Consider the following 22,252-nt stretch of genomic DNA (forward strand, 5'->3'; position numbering starts at 1 on the left):
TATATTGCCCTGTCTAGTCCCCGATCTGAGGGGAATGCTTTCACCTTCTGTCCATTGAGTATGATGTTGGCTGTAGGTCTGCTATATATGGATTCCACTATCTTGAGGAATTTCCCATCTATTCCCATTTTTTGTAGAGTTTTGAGCATGAATGGGTGTTGGATTTTGTCAAAGGCTTTCTCTGCATCTATTGAGATAATCATTTGGTTTTTAGCTTTGCTTTTATTGATGTGATGAATGACATTGATTGACTTATGGATGTTGAACTAGCCTTGCATTCCTGGGATGAATCCCACTTGGTTGAATCTTTTTGATGAGCTGTTGTATCCGGTTGGCTAAGATCTTGTTTATTATCTTGGCATCTATGTTCATCAGAGATATTGGTCTGTAGTTTTTCTTTTTTGTTGTGTCCCTATCTGCCTTTGGTATCAGGGTGATGTTGGCTTCATAGAAGGTGGAAGGGAGTATTCCTGTTTCTTCAATCTTATGGAAAAGCTTAAGAAGTATGTGTACTGTTTCCTGAAAGTTTTGTAGAATTTGTTTGTGAAGCCATCTGGTCCAGGACTTTTGTTGTTGGGGAGATTCTTAATAACAGTTTCAATTTCTTTGTCTGTGATTCGTGCATTTAGGTTTTGTAGTTCTTCTTGGTTCAGTTTTGGAAGGGCATATGTTTCTAGGAATTCTTCCATTTCTTCCAGATTCTCTAGCTTGGTGGCATATAGTTCTTTATAGAAGTTTCGCAGGATTCTCTGGATTTCTGTGGTGTCAGTTGTGTTATCTCCTCCATCATTTACAATTCTATTAATTTGAGTCTTCTCTCTTTTTTGTTTGATGAGTATGGCTTGGGTTTTGTCAATTTTGTTTTATCTTTCAAACAAGCAACATTTGGCTTCATTGATCTTTTGTATGGTTCTCTTATTTTCGATGTTGTTTATTTCTGCTCTAATTTTAGTGATTTCTGTCCTTCTGGTTGCTTTAGGGTTCCTTTGTTCCTCTTCCTCTAAGTTCTTGAGGTGTGCAGTAAGGTCGTTCATTTGAGCTTCTTCTTGGTGTTTAATATGTGATTGTATGGCTATAAGCTTCCCTCTCAGTACTGCTTTAGCTGTGTCCCAAATATTTTGATAGGTTGTGTCTTCATTTTCATTAGTTTCCAGAAAAATTTGAATTTCCTGTTTGAGTGACTGTCTAACCCAGTGGTTCTTAAGGAGCATGTTATTTAGTTTCCAAATTCTGTGACTTTTAATAATTTTCTGTTTGTTGTTAAATGTTATTTTTACTCCACTGTGGTCTGAGAAGATACTTGGGATGATTTCAATGCTCTTGAATTTATTGATGCTGTCTTTGTGGCCTAACATGTGGTCTATCCTTGAGTATGTGTTATGTGGATTTGAAAAGAAGGTGTATTCCAGTTTTTTGGGGTGAAGGACTCTGAAAATGTCCGAGAGGTCTAGTCTGTCAATCTCTTCATTTAATTCTCTTGTATCTTTGTTGATTCTTTCCTTTTGATCTAAGTGTGAGAGTGGGGTGTTAAGGTTTCCCACTATTATTGTATTACTATTGATGTATTTTTGAAGTTTTTTCTGTAGGTGCTTGATGTATTTAGATGTTCCCTCATTGGGTGAATAGATGTTAATAACTGTAAAGTCTTCTTGGCTGATTGATCCTCTAATAATTATGCAATGTCCCTGCCTATCTTTTATTACTTTATTAAATTTAAAATTTATTGTGTCTGAGATGAGAATGGATGTACCTGCCTTTTTTTGTGGGCTGTTAGCCTCTATGATGGTTTTCCATCCTTTTACTTTAAGTCTATTTTTATCTTGTTGTGTCAGATGGGATTCTTGCAAGCAGCATATGGTTGGGTTATGTTTTCTGATCCATCCCCTTACTCTGTGCCTTTTGATGAATGAGTTTAAGCCATTGACATTTATTGATATTATGGATTTAATGTATTGTAGTGCCATTGTTCAACAAATTTTTATTTATTCTGATATATTGCAAGTATTATAGTTATGTTCTTGTTGATAAGATGTCTTTTAGAACCTCTTTCAGGGCTGGTTTGGTGATGGTTGCCTCCTTTAACTGTTGTTTTGTCTAAGAAGGTTTGATCCCTCCATCTAGTTTGAATGAAAGTCTTGCAGGATATATGATCCTTGTTTGAAACCCTTTTTCATTTAGGGCTCGATAGATATCTTGCCATTCTCTTCTGGCTTTTAGAGTTTGAGTGGAGAAGACTGCTGATAGTCTTATGGGTTTTCCCCTGTAGTGACTTTTTGTTTTTCTCTTGCAGCCTTTAGGGTCCTTTCTTTATCCTTACTTCTTCTCATTGTGACTATGATGTGTCTTGGTGTCTTCAGGTCTGGGTTGATTCTGTTTGGAACTCTCTTGGCCTCTTGAATCTTGATGTCCTTTCTGTTATTCAGGTCTGGGAAGTTTTCTTCTATTATTTCCTCTAGAATGTTTCCTTCCCCTTCCTCTCTTTCTTCCTCTGGCAGGCCAATTATATGAATGTTACTTTTTTGAGATCATCCCATATGTCTCTGTTTTTGTTTTCAGTGTCTCTCAATCTCTTTTTGAGCTCTTTAACCTCTTTCTTATTTTTTTCTAACTCATCCTCTGTCTGACTAATTCTGTTTTTTGTTAGTCTGCTTTCCCTTCCCTCAGCTTTTTCCTCAGTTCAGCTATTTCAGCTTTAAGTTCTCTAATTGCCTCATCTTATTGCCTCCCTGGATGCAGCATGCCAAGCCCGCTGGCAACACCTCACGGAAAGTCTGAACTTCACCCACTCAAGTAGGAAGGCCTGGAAGCTTCTTCAAAGACCGGGTGCCGGTAGCCAACCCCCTCCCGTCTCCCATCCTCCCGTATCTCCAAACTCATTGGCCAGTCACCTAACTCAAGTTGGACGTGCTAAGATCGACCCAGTCTGGAAAAGAGAAATTTCCCATGAATGGTCATCCCACTTCCGTTTATCTTGTCCATCTCCAAAACTCTCTCCCTTTACACTGTCTGAACTGGAAGACGCTTTGAAGAGGGTTAAACCAGGAGTAGCTGCTGGCTATGATAACATCACCCCAGAACTCATTCTTAACTTGGGCCCCGCGGCAAAGAAGTGGCTCACTTCATTCCTGTCCCACATCTTGGAATCTGAATCTATGCCCAAAATTTGGCGTCGTGCGAAGATAATAGCAGTTTTGAAACCAAAGAAAGACCTAACACTGGCCGCCAGCTATAGACCAATTTCTCTCCTCTCCGTGTGTTACAAACTCCTTGAGAGGCTGCTTCTGTCACGTCTTTCTCCTCTTACAGAGAAATTCCTATCACCCGCCCAAGCTGGTTTCCGCCCAGGAAGATCTACCTGCGAACAAGCCCTGGCCCTCTCAACTTACATTGAAAATGGATTCCAGAAGAATTTAAAGACGGGTGCTGTCTTTGTTGATCTCACAGCAGCCTATGACATGCTCTGGCACCGTGGTCTCCTAGTCAAGATCTCAAGATGCCTGCCTCCATGGGTGGCCAACACTATATCGTTTCTTCTTCAATACAGAAGATTCCGGGTGCATCTGGGTGACAAGTCTAGCAGATGGAGACTTGTCTCAAGTGGCCTCCCCCAGGGCTCTGTTCTGGCTCCTACGCTATTTAATATTTACATCAACGACCTCCCAGAAACTTCTTCAAGGAAGTTCATCTACGCCGATGACATCTGCTGTGCAACTCAGGCATCCAAGTTGGACATCCTGGAGGAAACACTCACGAAAGACATGTCTCTGATATCTGATTACTGTAAAAAATGGTGACTAATCCCTAGCACTGCAAAAACGGTTTCATCTCTTTTCCATCTACACCATGCCTTGGCTTCGTGTGAGCTTAATGTGCAGCTTGGTGATACGAGAATCCAGCATGAAGCCCAGCCAGTCTATCTTGGCGTTACTCTCGATTGCACCCTGTCATTTCACGAACATCTCATAAAACTGCAGCAAAGGTGGGCACGAGGAATAACATCATTGCAAGACTGGCCAGCTCCTCATGGGGCGTGAGCGCTCCCACACTACGATCATCCTCTCTGGCATTATGCTATTCCACTGCAGAATACTGTATCCCAGTATGGTTCCGCAGCCCCCATGTCCACTTGGTCGATTCCAAATTATATTCCTCCATGAGGATAATTTCTGTAACCATCCGTTCCACCCCGGTTCCATGGCTGCTAGTTCTTAGCAACATCGCCCCGCTAGATATTCATCGGGATGCGGCATCATCTAAGTTCATTTCCCACGTCTACGCTCACTGGACCTGCCAATATACGCGGATATCTTCGCCCACCCTGTCCAACGCTTGACGTCTCGTCACCCAATCTGGTCCCCTATGCCTACACTGAACTTCTCTATTCCAGACTCTTGGAAACAGAGTTGGCAGTCAGCTGAGGTAAAAAAACAAACACCTCATCACAGACCCCTGCAAGCGTCAACCCGGCTTTGACCTAGCACGTTATGATTGGGCCCTCCTCAATCGCTATCGAACAGGCCATGGCCGGTGCGCCGCTATGTTCCATCGCTGGGGAGGCAGAGACGACCCAAACTGCCCCTGTGGCTACAGACAGACTATGAACCACATAGTCAATGACTGCCACCTCTCCAGATTCAAAGGAGGTCTCGAAACTTTACATCAGGCTCAACCTGATGCTGTTGACTGGCTATGGAAGAAGGGCAAACGCTAGAAGAAGAATTGCCTCAAGATAATCAGTATTTTCCTTGGGGGTCTCAACTGTTGTTTCCCTAATACTGCCATTCCTTTCCTCCAAAGTTGTTTTCATTTCTGTGATTAATAAGTTTATATTGCTTGCATACTTTTCTTATCTATGGTTTCTTCTGGTTGATTTATAGATTCTTCTGAGTTCTTGTCTTCATTGTAGTAGCAGTTTTATTTGTTCTTGATCTACCCATTTTTTTATTTATGTGTTTTTTATTTTTATGTTCTGTTGTTCCTCAGTTGTTGTGTCTTGAGCACAAGCAACACTGTACTAAATACCTTTATGACAAATGCAATCACCAACCTCAGGAATTACAATAGCAACTGAAGCAAGGATTGAAGCAGTTTAATCACTAGCAGTTAGCCAAACAATGTCTCTAGTCCATGAAAAAATAGCAACCAAGTCCAACTGAAGAAGAAAGAGAAAGGAAAGAAGGGATAGCAAGAATAGACATTTATGCAAATCTACTGTCCGCTGTATTTTTCTAAGGGTAGCAAGAGGAGAAAGGGAAGTATAGCAGAGATACACACATAGGGCGTCCACTCTGAATCAGATTTCTTCCCCCAAATAATTCACAAATGAATATCAGTCAATTCAGAAAGACAAAGAAGGAAGGAAGAAATGGAAGACAAGATAAAAAAAGAGAAATAAGAGAGAGAAAAGAAAAAAGATAAGAAAAAGGGCTGTAATAAAAGAGCAGTGAAAGGAAAGTTTTTTAATTGATTAATTTATTTTTTATTTTATTTTATTTTTTTAATTAGCTAGGAGGAGGGAGAAGGGGAGAGTGTGTAGAGGAGGTAGGAGTAGTTAAACAAGTTCCTCTTGCAATGGATAAGATGCCCAGTCCCCTAGCAATGAAAGATACCTTAATAGTTAATTCTGGTCAGCCGTTTCCAGTAGATGTTGTCGGAGCTCAAGCCATTAGCAGCTTCTCATTCTGCCATCTTCCAGAATCTCCCTCTTTCCATTCTTAATGCCTTTGATTACTTTCTCTTGTCTGATTGCTATTGCAGGACTTTCAACATTACGTTAAATGGCATTTGGCATAACGCACCATTTCTAGAAAATATTATATATTAAAATCTTTAATTAAAGATTTTATTAAAATTTTATTAAATATTATATATTAAAATATATTAAAATTATATTATATTAAAATATTATATATTATATAATTATATTATTTTATATAATTAATTTTATATAATTATATAATTTAATTATATTTTATATAATTAATTATATAATATAAAAATATTAAAAATTAATTATATTTTATATAATTAATTATATAATTATATTATATAATTATATATTATATAATATTATATATTATATAATATATAATTATAAAATTATATATTATATATTAAAATATTATATATTAAAATCTTTAATTAAAGATTTTAATATATAATATTTTCTAGAAATGGTGCGTTATGCCAAATGCCACTGTAAGAATGAGTTCCATCAACTAGTTTCTTCCTGAATATGACGCAGAACATGCAATCTTTTAACATGCAAATCATGTTTTTCTCTTGATAAGCAGTGTTGTTCATCGTTGTTATTTCTAACAACTTAGTTATTAGTATTGCTATCAATGTATTTTCTCAGGTGTCTCAGTAACTGTCTTACATATTTTGCTGCCCCTTCATTTGAAGAACAAGTATTTAATATTGTGAGCTGTTTTTGCTTGACTAATCCCCTGTGCATTATGTCATGTCTTTTATTATCTTTTATTGCTTTAGTTCTTTTGAAGGCCATTGTATTGGATGTGAGTATGACTGTCATTGTTTTCACTTGAGGACCATTGGTTTGTATGATGTTTTTCCATCCTCTACTTTGCACCTAATTTGTTTAGTAATTATAGTCTTTTGTTTGGCTTCTATAGATTTTTTGTTCTCTTATGTGTTATTTTGTTTAGCTGTTGTGACTTTTACCTCTGCTTTTGTGTCATTTTATTGGGATATTGTAACATTTTCTTTGACTAATGTTTCTATTAATTTTTCAATTTTGGCATTTCTTCTTGGTTTTAGCTCCTACTCTCTCTTGGGATCTCATCTGTTGTTCTTCCTTTTCTGTTGAGGTTTTCTTCTATGAGTTTTGTCACTATATTAAAAAATATGTGCATTATTTTTTCAGGTTCAACCTTAAAAATATGATTGTTTCTGGTTCATAGAAGTTTTTATTCTGGACTTTTGTTTTTTATTTGATGATATAATGGAATTCCTCTATTTCCCTATTTGCCTGCTGCCAACACATTTTAGCATGAATCTCCTTTGTTTTCCCTTTCTTCCTATTTTCAACATATTTAGGCTTCCCAGGATTCACAGAGATGAGCAGTTGGCTATGGATGGCAGAGGTGTGTCACACAGAAAGGAAGGAATTCATCTTGGGGGATATTTAGTGTGCTTGAAGTTCTTCAGTAGGACACTTGAGGATTTCTAACCTGGGGAGGTTGCAAAGGTGACTCTGACCTGAGATGTACCAAACTCCACCTGGCTATTTCTGGGCACAGCGAGAGAGGGGTCTGGCAGTTAAGAGAGGGGAACAGTGACTTAACAAGGTCCTGCTGTCTCTGGTCAGGGTGTATGAGCTCTGACAGGGCATACAGATTCAGTTGGGATGTTCAAGGGTATTTGGAGGCCCTGAATGTCTCAGTGAGGGCTGAAAGTGGCCTGGCTTTCTCCAGAGCATGCAAATGGACTTTTATTTCTATTGTACTGATCTGTGTGTCGTCTGATTCTAGTACCAGACAGTTTTGTTTACAGTGACTCTGTCGTTTAGTCTTGTTTTTTTCCCTAAGATTGCTTTTGCAATATTTTATTTATTCATTCATTTATTTATTTATTTTATGTCCTTGTTGTTTTATTGTTGTAGTTATGGATGTCGTCATTGTTGGATAGGACAGAGAAAAATAGAGAGAGGAGGGGAAGACAGAGGGGGAGAGAAAGATAGACACCTGCAGATCTGCTTCAACACCTGTGAAGTGATTCCCCTGCAGATGGGGAGCCCGGGGCTGGAATATGGATCCTTATGCTGGTCCTTGTACTTCGCACCTTGTGCACTTAACCCGTTGTGTTATCACCAAACTCCCTGCAATGTATTTTTACAAATAAATGAAAGATTAATTTTTAAATTTCCTGAAGATATCTTTCAATATTATATTATAGATTTGAAATTATGTTTATATTTAAATTACTGTTTTACTATTTTTTAAAGTTTTTTTTGTTAATGTGAGAAATACAAAGGGTGAGAGAGAGAGGGAGAGAGAGAGAAATGTGTCACTCTGGTGTATGCTATGCTGTAGACTGAACTCAACTTAATGCTTACAAGTCCACTGCTTTGCCACTGGGGAGGGTACAGGCTATTAGTATCATATTTTAATAATTTCAAGCATACTGAAAAAAATTCCAGTCTTAATAATGGACACAGTGCATTTCCTTCCCTCCTCCCCTCTTTTTTTCATCTTATCTAGATCCATCTTTCCCAATCCTCATTGTCAACATTCTTGTTCCAAGTTTGTTAACCTTCTGGTAGTAGTGATGTTCTGTAGTGGGCCTTTTATAGCTGAAGTGATTGTTAAATACTCAGATAATTATTAAATACTCTGTGAGCTGGTTATTGAACACAACTATTATTAATAATCAAGCTATAGAAATTGACAAGGGTATCATAAAAAAGGCAGTAAAGACAAGTAATTGTTATTTTATGCTACTAGTTATGCTATTGGGGTTATTAATATTTATGGCATTTGATGCTGGCAAACAATATATAATGATACATACATATATCTTCACAGTTCTGTTCAACGACTTCACAATTGGTAGCTTGAAATTGATTGTAGAAATAGTATCTACAGCACAGAAATCAACAAATATCATAAGTTATCTTTTTGTTTTTGTTTTCCTGGAGAAGTGATGGTTAGTTGCTGCCAAATCACATCACACTACTGTCTGCAATCTGCTTGCTTTTAGTCTCCTGCATCTAGGCTTTCTTCTATCTGTCTGTATGGAATAACCCACCACACTTACTTGTCTTAAAGAGGGCAAAGCAACACATAAAAAGAATAAATGAAATTAAAAGAATGTAGGTAAATAAATGAGTTTTTTGCCACATAGCAATAGACAAGGTTAGGATCTGTGAACTTTCAATTCTTAAACCTTAAGATAGGCAGTGATTTCCCCCTCTCTTTTTTTCTTCTTAGTAAGATTTTCAAGTTAATGTCAGATTGTAATAGTCATTATGAAAACTCTTTAGAATGTGCAGGATACATACAGGTTTTTACTAATAGGAAACACTTGCTTCATTTTTTCACTTCTTGGCTTAAGTTCACAAAGACTCATAACCAGCAGTTTGGAGTTTGTACTCTATATTGCTGTTCCTGATTTTCCCAGATAAATTGCTACCTGAATAACTGAACCTCCAGTTATTATGTTGGCTGCTGGGAAGGCAAATTCCAGGCAGGTATTTCATCACTTTGTCAGGTGAGATCCACCACAGGGGATGCATGAGCATCTTTTACTGCTTTAACTGCTCTGCTCAGACTGTTCTTTGCTATTTTCATTCTGGTACACCAGCAAAATATTACCAGTGGATCAGGCTGGACAACAATAAATAAAAATGCCTAATTAGTCTCATTTGTTAAGGTTTGAAGGCTTTTATTAGGATATAAAGATTGGAATTTAGTGGGGAAGATTGAGGAATTAAATCATTTCTCAACCATTAATATCTTAGCAAGAAATAGTTGATGAAATTTCATAGCCTAAAAGCTAGGTTCTTATTCACTTTTTTTAAAGAAAGAAATTAGAGAGACATCAGAAATATAGGGCAGAGGCTTGCTAAAGATACTGTAAACCAAGAAAGTATACATTATAATCTGGACCATTACAGTTTGCATTCGACCCAGTATTTCTTTTAAAAAATTTTTATAACTTATTTATTTTCCCTTTTGTTGCTCTTGTTTTGATTTTTGTTGTAGTTATTATTGTTGTTTCTTTACAAATTTTTAAAAATATTTACTTATTTTCCTTTTTGTTGCCTTTGTTTTTTATTGTTGTTGTAGTTATTATTGTTGTTATTGAAGTCATCATTATTAGATAGGACAGAGAGAAATGGAGAGAGGAGGGGAAGACAGAGAGGGGGAGAGAAAGACACCTGAAGATCTGCTTCACCACTTGTGAAGTGACCCCCCTTCAGGTGGGGACCCAGGGCTCGAATCGGGATCCTTACGTTGGTCCTTGTGTTTTGCACCACGTGCGCTTAACTGCTGCACTACTGCCCAACTCCCAGTATTTCTTCTTTTTAGTCTTAATAGTTTCATGAGGTTATTATTTTTTTATTAAGAGTGGGTTTTGCCTCTCTAATATTGCTAATACACTCCTCTTTGATTTTTTGTAGCAGATGTATAATTTGTCTCATTATTTAAGTTTCACTGATGCAATAATTTAGAACTTATGAAAAAAAGACTATGTTTGATAAAAGGCTTATGACATAATCAGTAAATCCAAGTTCAATATTTTTCTTTAATAAATACATATTTCACCAAGAAATTTCTCAATTTCATCTTTGTACATAATTTGTTTTCTTTTAAAATTCTCACGCTCCCCTTTTCTCCCTCATTACTTTCCCTTTTTTCTCAACTTTTTATATTCTCTTATCTCTGGAACATTATTTTAACAGTGTATCAGCAATGTAAATGAAAGTAATGGGATATCCTGTGCAATTATTTACCATTCCAGCTGGTATCTGTCATAACTGACAAGTTTATTAGATGTGTAGATGGCAGATGTGTGTAACTGCTGTGGGATGAGGAGACAAAGCACAAGAAGGTTATGATCCTTACCATCAAGTAATGATTCAGATGTAATAACTAAATCAACAGGTTGATACAAAGTATTCATCAACCCTCCATCTGTAGTCATTTCACTCAAAAATACTCATTGCTGTGTATCACTTAATAGGGAAATGAAACTGCATATGGATATTGATTATGAATTTGTCTTATACACATGCCATCTTATCTTTGAAGTGATAAAGAGTGGATTTTGGTGAATATAGCAAACTATAAACTTTATTTTAGGCACCTTTAAAAAATGTTATTTATAAAAAGGAAACATTGACAAAACCATAGGATAAGAGAGGGGTACAACTCCACACAATTCCCACTACGAGAACTTTGTATCCCATCCCCTCCCCTGATAGTTTTTCTATTCTTTAACCCTCTGAGAGTATGGACCCAAGGTCATTGTGGGATGCGGAAGGTGGAAGGTCTGGCTTCTGTAATTGCTTCCCTGCTGAACGTGGGCATTGACAGGTTGATCCATACTCCCAGTCTGGCTTCTGTAATTGCTTCCCTGCTGAACATGGGCATTGACAGGTTGATCCATACTCCCAGCCTGCCTCTCTCTTTCCCTAATGGGGAAGGGCTCTTGGGAAGCAAGCTCCAAGGCACACTGGTGGGGTTGTCTGTCCAGGGAAGTCTGGTTGGCATCCTGGTAGCATCTGGAACCTGGTGGCTGAAAAGAGAATTAACATACAACGCCAAACAAATTGTTGACCAATCATGGACCTAAAGGCTGGAATAGTGCAGATGAAGTGTTGGGAGTCCTTCGTTTTGTAGATAGCTAGTAGGCATATTTTAGTTATATTTCAAAGGGCTGTAGCTATACTAGTTTTTTTTTTTGTATTTTAGGCACTTTTTGAAAACTACTTTCAATATCAAAGAGTAATAATTTCACTCTAGAAAGGATTCTACCATCATTCTAAATGGTTTCCAACAAAGCTATTGTCATAAGGTCAGATTTCTTGATGTTATATACAGATGCTTCCTATAAGTTATGAAGCCATGAAATTGAAATAATTTGACTTATTCTATTGTCATATTTGTTCATCTGCCATTCTCCATATGCCAGAAGATTAAAGCCATGTGAGATTTTGAATCAGTACTGAAGACTACATCAAATCAATATTTATACCTGCCTTTCCTGTCTTTATTTTAGCTGGACTAGACCGATTTTGAGGAAAGGATACAGACAGCGGCTGGAACTGTCAGATATATACCAAATCCCTTCTACTGATTCTGCTGACAATCTCTCTGAAAAATTAGAAGGGTGAGTTTATAAACATTGCTTATTTTTTGAAAGGAAAATTTTATATTATTATTTAAAGGGTAGATAATATCTTGGATTAATTTTTAAATGATTAAAAACAGAAACATTTTATTACTTTCTAAAGTCTTGACCAATTAGAAATTGAATGATAACAGTATGGAAGAAAATTAAATTTATTCTGAGGAAATAACTTTTTAAAAATGGTGATGAACTTTTTTAAAAATGGTGGTAAAGCTTTCCCCCTGCAGGTGGGGATCAGGGGCTTGACCTTAGGTCCTTGCTCAACTAGATGTGTGTGCTCAACTAGGTGCACCATCACCTGGCCCCACAAAGAAATAACTTTTTCCCCCTAAAAAAATACATATTTGAATTCTGAGAACCTACTTGCTTTTAAAAATCACTGAAGGGTGTTCTTTGGATAAATGTCTAGGAGATTGATTTTTTTTTTTTTATTAGAAATGTCTAAACTATTTTCCATAGGAGCTGTGATAATTTACATTTCACTGTCATGTAGAAGAGTTCCCTTCCCTCCCATATCCTCTTGGACACTTGTTGCTATGCTATTGACATAGGCCATTCTCACTAAGGTCAGATGGCATCTCATTGTTTTTATGACTTGCATTTATCTGACAACCACACACATTTTCTTTCCATTTCTTTCTTTGTTTTCTTTCTTTGTTTCTTCTTTCATTCATTCTTTCTTTTTTCTTTCTTTCTTTCTTTCTTTCTTTCTTTCCTTCTTTCTTTCTTTCCTTCCTTCCTTCCTTCTTTCTTTCTTCCTATCTCCCCCCCCACCCCCCACCCCCCCCCGCTGCTTTCTTCTTCTCTTTTGTTGTTATAATTTTTTTGGGAAAGGTTGGACCAATCTACATTCTCACCAGCAGTATAGAAGGGTTCCTTCTCTGTCACATCCTCTCTAATACTTGTTGTTTCTGACCTTTCTAATGTTTGACATCTTCACAGGTATGAAGTAACACCTCACAGTTGTCTTTATTTTCATTTCTCTGATAATCAGTGACTTTGAGAACTTTTTAATAAGTCTATTGAGCCTCTGATTCTTTTGTTGATGATTATTCCCATTTCTATCATTCTGCCTTCCTTCAGTTTAATTTTCACTTTATTCCTACTCCCCTTATTATTTTTTTCCAGATCACTTTACTGGGAGAAATAATGATTTACAAGACAGTTGTTGTCACAGGAGTATAATCTCTTATTTCTCATGATAAATGTCTTCACACCACATTCACTACCAACTGAAGTTTCCTTCTTTCATACATTGAGTTCCCAAAATGCTTTTAACATTCTCCTTCCTGCCATCTTAGAGTGCTTGGCTTTGCTGCAGTGGATAGTAGCTTATCTACATTTCACTCTGTGTTTTCAGATTTTTTTTTTTTCTTTCTCCTTAACATGATGCTAACTTTCCTCACTTAACATGATTTCTTCAAGTTCTATTCAAGGTGTAGCAAAAGAGAATGTCTAATTATTTCTTACAAGTGAGCAGTATTCTATTGTGGATATCTTTTTTTAAAGTTTTTTAAAATTATTCAATTATTTTCCCTTTTGTTGCCCTTGTTGTCTTTTTATTATTGTTGTAGTTATTATTGTTGTTGTTATTGATGTCGTTGTTGTTAGATAGGACAGAGAAAAATGGAGAGAGGAGGGGAAGACAGAGAGGGAGAGAGAAAGATAGACACCTACAGGCCTGCTTCACCACCTGTGAAGCCACTTCCCTGTAGGTGGGGAGCCGGGCTCAAATCCTTAAGTCGGTCCTTGAGCTTTGTGCCATGTGCACTTAACCCGCTGTGCTACTACTGCCTGACTCCCTCTACTGTGGATATCTTCCACAACTTAAAAAAATATATATTTTATTTGTTTTTAATAAGAAAGAGATGGAGAGAAAGAAAGAAAATGAAAGCGAGAGATGAAGGAAGGAAGGAAGGAAGGAAGGAAGGAAGGAAGGAAGGAAGGAAGGAAGGAAGGAGGGAAAATACAAAGAATAGTGCCAGAGCACTATTCAGTTCTGGCTGAGGCTGAGGGTAGTGCTGGGTGTTGAACTTATACAACTTATTTAATTATTCATTATAGGTAGATATTTGAGGTTGTTTGCAAATGTGTGATATTTCGCATTGTGGTGCTGTGAACACAGGTGTGCAATAGATCTTTTTGAATATGTTTGTTTTGTAATCTTTGGGTAGATCTGTAGCAGAATTGCTGGATTGTATTTTAGGCCCATTTCTAATATTCTTAGTAATCCAGACTACAGGAGATCTGCAGGAGTTTACATTCTCACCTACCGAAGCGCATCTTTCTCCCTTCATGTTTCCCAGAACTTATTTTTCTGTTCTTTTTCATGTGTGACATTCTTTTTTTTTTTTATTTATTTATTTTCCCTTTTGTTGCCCTTGTTGTCTTTTTTTTATTGTTGTTGTAGTTATTAAAGTTGTTGTTACTGATGTGGTTGTTATTGGATAGAACAGAGAGACATGGAGAGAGAAGGGGAAGACAGAGGGGGGAGAGAAAGATAGAGACACCTGCAGACCTGCTTCACCGCCTGTGAAGCGGCTCTCCTGCAGGTGGGGAGCCGGGGGCTGGAACCCGGATCCTTACGCTGGTCCTTGCGCTTTGCGCCACCTGCGCTTAACCCACTGCGCTACCGCCCGACTCCCCATGTGTGACATTCTAACATGACATTCTTATGTGTGAGGTGGTATCTTATTGTTGTTCTGATTTACATTTCTCTGATAATCAGTGACTGAACACCAAATATTATTTTGATTATCTTTCTAGATGACTTCAATGTTAAATACTTCTCACCATGAAATAATTTATATGGTTTATGTACAACTTCTCTATGTTTCTTATCTGGTTATTTGCCTCCTTTGAAGGAAAGGACAGAACTGCTGTCATATTTAACTTCTTACTCTGGTGTGGTGTAGATGGAAGGTTAAATCCCATTTATGAGTAAAAGGGTGGAGAAAGGTATGAGGAGGTAGATATTTGGATAAGTAGATTATATAGTTTTATAGACTGTAAGCTCCCCCAGAATGCCAATATCCTTGCATTGGTTAGAGAATGTCAAGTTTTTCCAAAAGTTTCACTGTGACTTTTTCTGGAGTAGTTGAGAACCACCTTAAATTATGCATGAATAGAAATGGAAATAGTCATATGGAATGTGAATCTTTTTCTTAGTTCTTTATCTAGTCCTTATCTATAGTTAGTGCATTTTCCATTTTTGTTCAGATTAAAAATAAAGATACGTTTATGGATGTATATAATCCACTTAGGAAGATGAGTGAGATTTTTTTTCTTAAGAGACCAGATGTAAAAATTTAAAGTAAGTATAATCTGTTGCTAACCCTATGGTATTTAAAATGAAAGACAATATTTAGATTTAGACAAGTTTTCTAATGATTTGATTTCTACTTATTCCAGAAATGTGGAATTTGCCAACAACTTTTATTCCAGTAAGTGATTTCTGTAGTTGAATATATTATCACAACATTTAAAAATAAAATACAACTTAAAAAAATTTTTTTTAAAAAATTTATTTTATTTATTTATTCCGTTTTGTTGCCCTTGTTGTTTTATTGTAGTTATTATTGTTGTTGTCGTTGTTGGATAGGACAGAGAGAAATGGAGAGAGGGAGGGTAAGACAGAGAGGAGGAGAGAAAGACAGACACCTGCAGACCTGCTTCACCGCCTGTGAAGCAACTCCCCTGCAGGTGGGGAGCCGGGGGCTCGAACCAGGATCCTTATGCCTGTCCTTGTGCTTTGCGCCACCTGCGCTTAGCCCACTGCACTACAGCCCAACTCCCACAACTTTTTTTTTTCTAAATATATATATCTACAATCTCTGGGGCTTCACTGCTCCAGGATGAATTTTTTAAGACAGAGACAAAATGGCAGAGAGATAGAGATGCAGATAGACAAATAGACAGACAGACAGAGTAATGACAGCACTGAAGTTTTCTTTAGTGTTATGGGAGGGAGCCTCAAACCTGGGTTCTGTGTGGCAAAGCTGAACTATTTGCTGACTCTTATTTGTTTATTTTTACCTTTTGTAAGCACATCAATATGAATTACGAGTGATATTTTATTTGCAGATTATCATTGCTTCTAAGTAGATTTTTTTTCCACATTTGTAATGTGATATATTTAAGACATGAAAATTGATAATATGGTGGAGGATTGATTTCTGCCAAATATCTGAATTGTTGGTGTTGGAAGGCATCCATAAGATTTTGTCTCTTTAGTCACTTGGGGCCTTCTCCTTCAGTGTACCTGTGTGAGTAAAATTATGGTAAGGAAAATAGAACAAAACAAATATTTGCACATCAAAACTATTGGTACTCTTTTTCATTCTTTTTCAGAGAATGGGACAGAGAGCTGGCTTCAAAGAAAAACCCCAAACTAATTAATGCCCTTCGGAGATGCTTTTTCTGGAAATTTATGTTCTATGGAATCTTGCTATATTTAGGGGTAAGAATATTTGCAAATTTATCAAGGCTAATATATATATATATATATATATATATTTTTTTTGAGTATAGGTTTACTAAAGTAATCTGGTATAGAGATGAAAGGACTAATCCGAATATAACTACAAAATAATAACTACAAAATAAAAGTCTAGCAGGGACTCAATAAAGTGCTTTGAAATGAAAATTTTTTAGAATACAGGTGACAATTTATAATTTTGAAAGTTCAGTAAAATAATTAATAAAATCTTTTCTGTTATAATTCCAAATTCCAAATCACATTATCTAGCTAGTACATGAGATTTCTAGTGCCTTTCTTTTTCAGTGTTCAACAGGGTCCTATCAGGAGGTAATATCAGGATAAGAATTATACCAAATTGGGGAGTCTGGTGGTAGCACAGTGGGTTAAGTGCCCATGGCGCAAAGCGCAAGGACCAGCATAAGGATCCTGGTTCAAGCCCCTGGATCCCCACCTGCAGGGGGGTCGCTTCACAGGCGTTGAAGCAGGTCTGCAGGTGTATGTCTTTCTCTCCTCTCTGTCTTCCCCTCCTCTCTTCATATCTCTCTGTCCTATCCAACAACAACAACATTAATAACAACAACAATAACCCCAACAATAAAAACAAACAAACAAACAGAAAACAAAATAAGGGCAACAAAAGGGAATAAATAAAGAATTACACCAAATTTAGTCAATTAGTTATATGAATATTTATAAAATTTGAAATAATATCTGCTTATTGAATTACTTCAAGGAAAAATAGCAAATTATTAAACTTTGATAGTAAGCTACTTTGCAGTGTGTTTTTTTCAATTTCCATCTTCATCATTGTGAAGAGCAACAGACCTGAAAAACTGTAGATTTTGAGGTGTGTAAACCCAGTGTCAAATGCTCCACCAGTTGTTGTCTAATCAGATTCTGATCTACTTGTTTCTTATTATATATCTTCATTAGTGACTTAATAGTGATTTACAAGATTATAAGGTGATAGGGCCATAATTTCATACTATTCTTTCTCAAGAAATTCTATTTTCTCCCCACTCCCAGAGCTGTAACCATCATATTTCTTCCTGTCTCACAGATATGGAAGTATCACAGATATATATTTGAACTTCACATGTTTCTGTTTTTTACCTCACCAGGCTGAAAATTTATTTAGTCATGAAGTAAAGACTGTGCATGATATTTTGCTTTGGGATACAAGGTCCATCTGGATGGTTTTATATTATATTCATATTAGTCTTTTTAAATCTGGAAATGAGTAATTTCGGTGTCTCCCAAGAGAGGCCACACAAGTTGCATTGCTTTAGAAACCTGTATCTAATTCATAGCAAATCAGATAAATTAAAGTTCTTTTTTTTTCTTACAAGGAGGACCACTTTTAGACCTAGAATATTTTGGAATGCTCTTAATAAGTTTCAAGAAAGCAGTCCTTTTGGCTTTCATATTATCTGTCTGTCACCCTATACCTGTAGAAATCTTCAACAACTTAGAGCTGAAAACATTTTCTTGGTATGTTATGATATAAAGTAGCTGAAGAGGGGGTTGGGCGGTGGCACATCTGGTTAAGTTCACATAATACCAAACACGAGCACCTGTGCAAGGATCCGAGTTCATGCCCCCGCTCCCTACCTGCTGTGGGGATGCTTTACAAACAAAGAAGCTGTTGTCAGGTGTCTGTCACCACCCCCCCCCCCCAATTTCTCTCTTTCTTATCCAATAAAAATGAAAAAAATAGCCTTCAGGAACAGTGGGTTACTAGTGCCTGCACTGAACCCCAGTGACAACCCTGGAGGCAAAAATAAGTAAGTAAGTAAGTAAGTAAGTAAGTAAGTAAATAAATAAATAAATAAAGTAGCTGAAGAGTGACCTAGCTTTTAAGTTATTTTTTTCAGCATTTAAAAAAAATATTTTAATTTTTAATTTTTATTTATAAAATGGAAATACTGACAAAACCATAGGATAAGAGTGGTACAATTCCACACAATTCCCACCAACAGAACTCCATATCTCATCCCCTTCCTTGAAGCTTTCCTATTCTTTATCCCTCGGGAACAGAGACCCAGGATCATTGTGGGATGCAGAAGGTAGAAGGTCTGGCTTCTGTAATCGCTTCCCCACTGAACATGGGTGTTGACAGGTGGATTCATACTCCCAGCCTGTCTCTTCTCTTTCCCTAGTGGGGCAGGAGTCTGGGGAGGTGGGGCTTCAAGACACATTGGTGGAGTTGTGTGCCCAGGGAAGTCAGGTTGGCATCATGGTGGCATCTGGAACCTGGTGGCTAAGTTATTTATTTTTTAATTTTTTTTTTCCCTCCAGGGTTATTGCTGGGCTCGGTGCCTGCACCATGAATCCACCGCTCCTGGAGGCCATTTTTTCCCCCTTTTGTTGCCCTTGTTGTTGTAGCCTCGTTGTGGTTATTATTATTGCCATTGTTGATGTTGTTCGTTGTTGGATAGGACAGAGAGAAATGGAGAGAGGAGGAGAAGATAGAGAGGGGGAGAGAAAGATAGACACCTGCAGACCTGCTTCACCGCCTGTGAAGCGACTTCCCTGCAGGTGGGGAGCCGGGGTTCCAACCAGGATCCTTACGCGGGTCCTTGCGCCGGTTATTGCGCTGGTCCTTGCGCTTTGTGCCACATAGCTTAACTCACTGCGCCACCGCCCGACCTCCACTAAGTTATTTTTTAGATGATTTTTCTCTATGAGAATACCCAGAGCTTTGGCAAAGCCTCTTACCGATAGCTTTTGTTCCTATTGGACTTAACTAAAACTATATTTTACTGGTTGTTTTGATGTGTACCATCTTCTAATTAAAATAATCATCATTGTATAGAATTTTTTGCTAATACTATTATTGTTGTGGAAGACCATGCCTAAGGTCTCACACATACGTATGAGCACTCAGTCACCTCTACTGCCCAATTGTTTATTATATCTAGAATGAACAAGACAGAGGGATTGAGATGGAGAGACAGTGAGATAGACTGAGACAATGCAAGAGATAAAGAGATACAGCAAGAGACAGTGCACCAAGCACCACTCCACCACTGGTAGTTTTTGCTGTTACCATGTGCTTCCAGGGATCAAATCCAGAGTCCCACATGTGAGGCTGATGCTCTACTGCTGAGCAACCTCCCTGTACCCAGGGCATCTGTACTTTTACTTACATTCTCTCTTGTCCCTTATCTGAAGAAAAGGACAGAACATTTAGCCATTGTGATAAGATATCCTTTTGAGCAATCCTAACTATAGTCTTAGAATTTGTGGTATTATTCCTGGACATTTTTTTCTTTTCTTGTATTTGAGTCATCTTGGTGATTTTTAAAAATTCTATCAAATGATCAGGGTCTCTTGAAGTTTCCCCACTCTTGACAAAGGGTAGACATTGTTTCAAAGAGTCTTGCACATGTTTGTTTTTCTAAATCAGGATAATTGGGGTATAAAGATTATTTGGTTGGTTTTGGGATTGATGAAGTATAATTCGATTTGTTATTGACCATGAAAGGTTAAGAAAAAAGGAAATGCCATCCTGAAGGATATTGTGTCTTTGTACTGCTGATTTAATTTGAAATCATATTAGCTATGCCCTCTCATCATTAACTAAGTGCTTGTTTTTTCTCTGCCTCATCAGTCAGATACAACACTGTCTTTAACATTTAAGGCTGCTAGCACAGAAGAGGAACTGTTGAAAAGTGGGAGTAAAATAAGGGTAATCCAAAGGAAGGCAATCTGAGGGAATTTTGAATGCAGATTACTAACAGGATAGTCATCACAGTACTTTCATTACATGAAATTTATAAGCATTCTTTCAAAAAATATTCTTGATTCTAGGCAACTCTTAGAATGAAGTTGGCATACATTGTAGTGCAACTTGGGTCAAACTATAGGAAAGGAAGTTGTTGTTGCTAATTAGAGTTCTCAAGTCCCACATTCTACATTACAAAAGAACATCTGTGCCCCTTATGTTTTGACAAACACATTAGGTGTTTGGAGACATACCTAACTGCTAAGGAAGGAAAAATGGTTTTGGAAACTTTATACACATATAGTTTTTGACCTAGACACTTTGACTTAAGCATGTCCTACATACAGATGGGCTTTCTATGGATATCTGTCTCTAGCAAATATCTTTTTCTATCTTTCTTCACATCTCTCTGTATCTAGCTGTTTCTCTAACCTCAGTAGTGACTCTCATGATGTGCTGCATAAGTTGACACTGTAACTTGGATATTTTAACCCACTAATAAAACTATCCTGAATATCCATACTGACCTTCTTTGCACAACTACAGCATTGTGTACTGCCACACACATGCGCACACACACACACACACACACACACACACCCAACAAGGAGACTTGGAGATTCTTGGGATTTAGATTTCTTTGAAATTTAAGCTATTTTCAATTTTCAGAGTACTTACTAACACTACTCCGATAATACAGTTTAATTGGTCTAGGATAGCACCTGGATAACATTACGCTCAAAATTTCTCCAGGTGATTGTGGTTCAAGTAAACAAGTACTAACATTATTACTGACTGAATCTATGGGTATTTCTAGAATCTACTATGAGAGGCTTAGGGGCTGGTACACATAAAAACAATGTTTTGGGGGCCGGGCGGTAGCTCAGTGGTTTAAGCACACATGGGGTGAAGCACAAGGATTGGGTAAGAATCCGGATTCAAACCCCGCGGCTCCCCACCTACAAGGGGACCACTTCACAAGTGGTAAAGCAGGTCTGCAAGTGTCTATCTTTCTCTTCCCCTCTCTGTCTTCCCCTCCTCTCTTGATTTCTCTCTGTCCTATCCAAAAACAACAACAATAACAACAACGACAACAAAATGGGAAAAAATAATGGCCTCCAGGAGCAGTGGATTCATAGTGCAGGCACTGAGCCCCAGTGATAATCCTGAAGGCAAATAAATAAATGAATAAAAATACTGTTTTAATGATAATACTGAAAAAATTAAAACCTAGCAAGTAATTTTCCCATATAATGACAGAAGGGGAGTATTTCCCAAATTTTATATACATAACAATCTTCCTGGATCTATCTAAAATGCAGATTCTGATAGAAGAAATTTCAGGTGAGACTCAGGATTCTGCATTTCTAAAACTTATCCTAGAGTCACACTTTCAGTAGCAAGAACTTAGAGGGTTTTGGAAGAAAAGAACAAATACCTCTTCACAAATAGTTGTGAGTAGAGAAGGCAGGATGACCAACCAGGGCCAATAATCCCCTAAATAAAAGTAACAACAAAGCCATGGACTAAAACATGACTAAGGATTTGTCAGAAAGTCCCAGTATTAACTTTCTGTGTCTTCAACCCACTGTCCTATGGGTGCATGGTGAGGACAAAGATAGAGGTAAGAGGCACTCCAACTCCTTTCTAAGACGTTGGCAGGTAGAAAGATTGCATTTTTCCCCCCTGTAGAAACACTGTAATACAGGGTGGTTAGGCTTTTACAGTATTGGATGATCAGGAAGTTTCTCCAAGAAGATGTAGTATTAATTATGCCTTTTAAGGGTAAACTAGGAGGAATTCACCACCATGCTTCATAGAATAATTTATCTGAGGCAAAATGCTTCTCCTTTTCTCACATGTGGACTTCTGAGACAAAATCAATTTGTAAATTGGGAATTTTCTAGAATAATATATTTTAAACTTAAACTGGACAAATGGGGCCTGAGTCATTCATTCGTGGTTGGAATTAGGTGCCTAGTGAGGTTTTGTTGCTGACCACTCTCCAGTTAGTGGCTAATGAATGTGAAATGCTAAAACGTGTGATATGCTCAAGTATGTATTTTTCAAAGGTTTTTTCCAAAGGTTTTAAAAGAGAGAGAGAGGGAGAGGCATTTAACATTTGACATTACTATGTAAGTTGATTTGATAGGTTAGTGTTAGACTAG

General features: G+C 37.3%; 1 protein-coding gene across 1 annotated transcript in view; it reads left to right on the plus strand.

Annotated features, from left to right (window-relative positions):
• Nucleotides 1-22,252, plus strand: part of CFTR (CF transmembrane conductance regulator) — a 219,990-nt gene that overhangs the window by 29,394 nt on the left and 168,344 nt on the right. Inside the window, exons 2-3 of the mRNA XM_060196479.1 lie at nt 11,746-11,856; nt 16,228-16,336. Of these exons, the coding sequence (XP_060052462.1) occupies nt 11,746-11,856; nt 16,228-16,336 (220 nt within the window). The remainder of the gene's footprint in view (nt 1-11,745; nt 11,857-16,227; nt 16,337-22,252) is intronic.

Source organism: Erinaceus europaeus, chromosome 8 (assembly GCF_950295315.1).
Source record: "Erinaceus europaeus chromosome 8, mEriEur2.1, whole genome shotgun sequence".
In the NCBI taxonomy this organism is placed as follows: Eukaryota; Metazoa; Chordata; class Mammalia; order Eulipotyphla; family Erinaceidae; genus Erinaceus; species Erinaceus europaeus.